At 39.1% G+C, this 2,704-nt stretch overlaps 1 protein-coding gene across 1 annotated transcript in view; it reads right to left on the bottom strand.

The window, feature by feature from the left end:
• The window catches only part of gjd2b (gap junction protein delta 2b), a 3,700-nt gene extending 3,191 nt beyond the window's left edge, over window positions 1-509 (bottom strand). Inside the window, exon 1 of the mRNA XM_019871566.1 lies at window positions 495-509. Coding sequence (XP_019727125.1) covers window positions 495-505 — 11 coding nt within the window. The 5' untranslated portion in view covers window positions 506-509. The remainder of the gene's footprint in view (window positions 1-494) is intronic.
• Between the last annotated feature and the right edge of the window lie 2,195 nt (window positions 510-2,704).

The raw sequence follows: 2,704 nt of genomic DNA, 5'->3' as shown, positions 1-2,704 counted from the left end.
GTAGGCGGAGGACACCCTGAACCGGTTGCCAGCCAATCGCAGGGCAGACGCAGACGAACAACCGTCCGCGCTCATACTCACACCTAGGGACAATTTAGAGTCTTCAATCAGCGTGCCATGAATGCAAAAAAGGCTTCAAAAACGCAGATAAACATTCAATATCCTTTTCCACAAAAATGGGGGAAATAGGGAGTGACACAGCTCATGGACAAACTGAATGGCGATCGGATCCCACAAAAGTAAATACAAACAAAATTCGTAACAACATTTTTTATTTAGTACTGAAATAGCGTCACTTGTCACTTTGTAGTACTTGGAGATGTGGGGGAACCTGTAGATGCGAACTTTCATTTGTCATTTATTTCAACTACCTCTCCACCCGACGTTTTTATAGATGTTAACGTTATATTAATCACTAAGACATAAAAACTCTTTTTTTTTAACCGACGCATGTGTTCAGACACGGGGGTTGATGACTTGAACTAAACTCTTACCTTCCGATCATCGTCGAGTGCGCCCTGCGATTGGCTGGCAACCGGTTCAGGGTGTCCCCCGTCTACTGCCCGAAGATGGCTGGGTAGGCTCCAGCACTCCCCGCGACCCTTGTGAGGATAAAGTGGATCGGAAAATGAATCAATGAATGAATTTTTTTCATTTATTATTTATCATCCAGAAGCGCACTGACAAAGTATAAACAGAAATCGCTTGTCATAATGAGCCAGGAAAAATAATGCATAAACAAAAAGCGTAATAGTAAGGTAATAGTAAATCCGAGAATATAATCAAAATGACAAGAGTCCAATTGCACGAAACAAAACAAGATCAAACGACAAAAATAATATCAATACTTACAAGTGAGAGACTAGAGAGCAAAAACGACAATGACGAGCTCGAGAGGTCTAGAAAACAACACTTGAGCATGAGCAGCAAACAAGGTCAATAATTCGACGGTGACTCGGCAAGAAGGCAGTCCTTAAATACATGCCTTAACTGATGAAACATTGGCAGCAGGTATGCGCGCCGGAGGGATGGCCCTCCTTTGCCACCTGCTGGAGACACACACACAAGAACAGAATCGTGACGCGGAGAAAAAATGTTTTTGAGACCTCCGGATTTCGTCATTGTCGTTTTTGCTCTGTTGTCTCTCACCTTGTAAGTATTTAGGTTTTTTTTTTTTTTTTGTTTGATCTCGCTCATGTTTTTTGTTTCACTTTTTGGTGATCATCTCAGATTTGTTCTTACCTTGCCTTTGCAAGTGCTTTTTGTTAATGTCTTGTTTTTTATGTTTTTTTTTTGTTACCAGCAATTTCTAGTCATACTTTGTCGGTGCGTTTTTGTTACTCAATAATTTTTTTTTTTTTTTTTTTTTTGGTACGGATTTTGTTTGTGTCTACGTTTGTGGAATCCAATCTCCCTTCAGTTCGTTCCGGAACTGTGTCACACTGTAGCATATCTTAGCAATCAGCATTAACATACTGTCACAATGGCATCGTCAACAGTCACAATACGACCTTATTTGGTGAAGGCAGGATACGGGAGTGTCAGACAACACAGGAGACAGGCAGGCTGTCTATATTTAGCCATTTCTTCATGGCTGAGGCTGAGGAAGACTATACTTGGTTCCAGAGACAGTCATCTTTTTAAGTTTCTCACAGGGTCTCTAAAAATAGAAATGCATGAGGACAACCTGTTGTCGTTGTGTGCGAGCATCAAGCGAAGTGTTAGTACTATATTCTGGAAAGCAAATGAATGAGGAAACGTACGCATTTCCTGCTACTCCCCTTCCAGCTGCCCGCCGTAGCTTTATGACTTCAGCCATATACAAAAGAAATGTTTAAATGTACACGATAGAAACATGGAAACATTACACGACATGTTTGCATGCTTCTTTATTTTATGTCTGTTTTACTTCTTTTTTTTTGTAAGTGGCACATCACGCTTGACAAATAGGTTAAATTATGTCATTTTATTTTTTGCTCAGAATCATTTCACAGTATACTTTAAGTCACATGTGTCAAACTCAAGGCGCCGGGGCCAGATCGGGCCCGCCACACCATTTTATGTGATCCGCGATAGCAAATCAAAGATGTCATCTTCCACGATGCTTGCGAAAATCTCGACCAAAATTTAAAAATCTCATATGTAATAAATAAGAGACATATTGTAAGTATTTTCTTGTGACCAAACCCCTCATTACAGGAACGTAAACAATCGTTGAAGAAACCGTTTTTATTGACTTTTAATATATGGTTTTAGTCATAACGGCCCTCCAAGGGAAACGGTAATTAAAATGTGGCCCACGACAAAAATGAGTTTGACACCCCTGGTTTAAATCAAGATAATTTCATTTCATACAGAAAATAATAGTTGGTGGAATTTGTTTAGTTACATTTAAGGGTCAAGAAGAGCCAAATGGTTAATGAATGCAAAATAACCTTATTTAAAAAAAAATAAAATAAAATAAAAAATCATACTCTGAGTGTTCGTAACACATGCATAAAAGAGTGCGATAATGTTATCAATGAAGCGCAGAGTGACAAGGTTCCTCAACATCCCCAGTAATATCTGCATCCTTGTGAATCCTTAGCAGACTGAAAATGATTGGCTTGATATTGGTTTGAATATATTTTTTGCAGCTTGAATTGTTAAATTTGATACAAGTTGTTGATTTGTGTCAAATGACCCCTAATGTAACATGTGCCGG

This window comes from Hippocampus comes, unplaced genomic scaffold (assembly GCF_001891065.2).
Source record: "Hippocampus comes isolate QL1 unplaced genomic scaffold, H_comes_QL1_v1.1 scaffold100, whole genome shotgun sequence".
Lineage (NCBI taxonomy): Eukaryota > Metazoa > Chordata > Actinopteri > Syngnathiformes > Syngnathidae > Hippocampus > Hippocampus comes.
Note: the sequence above shows the minus strand (reverse complement) of the source record. Positions and strands in the feature narration are given on the sequence as shown.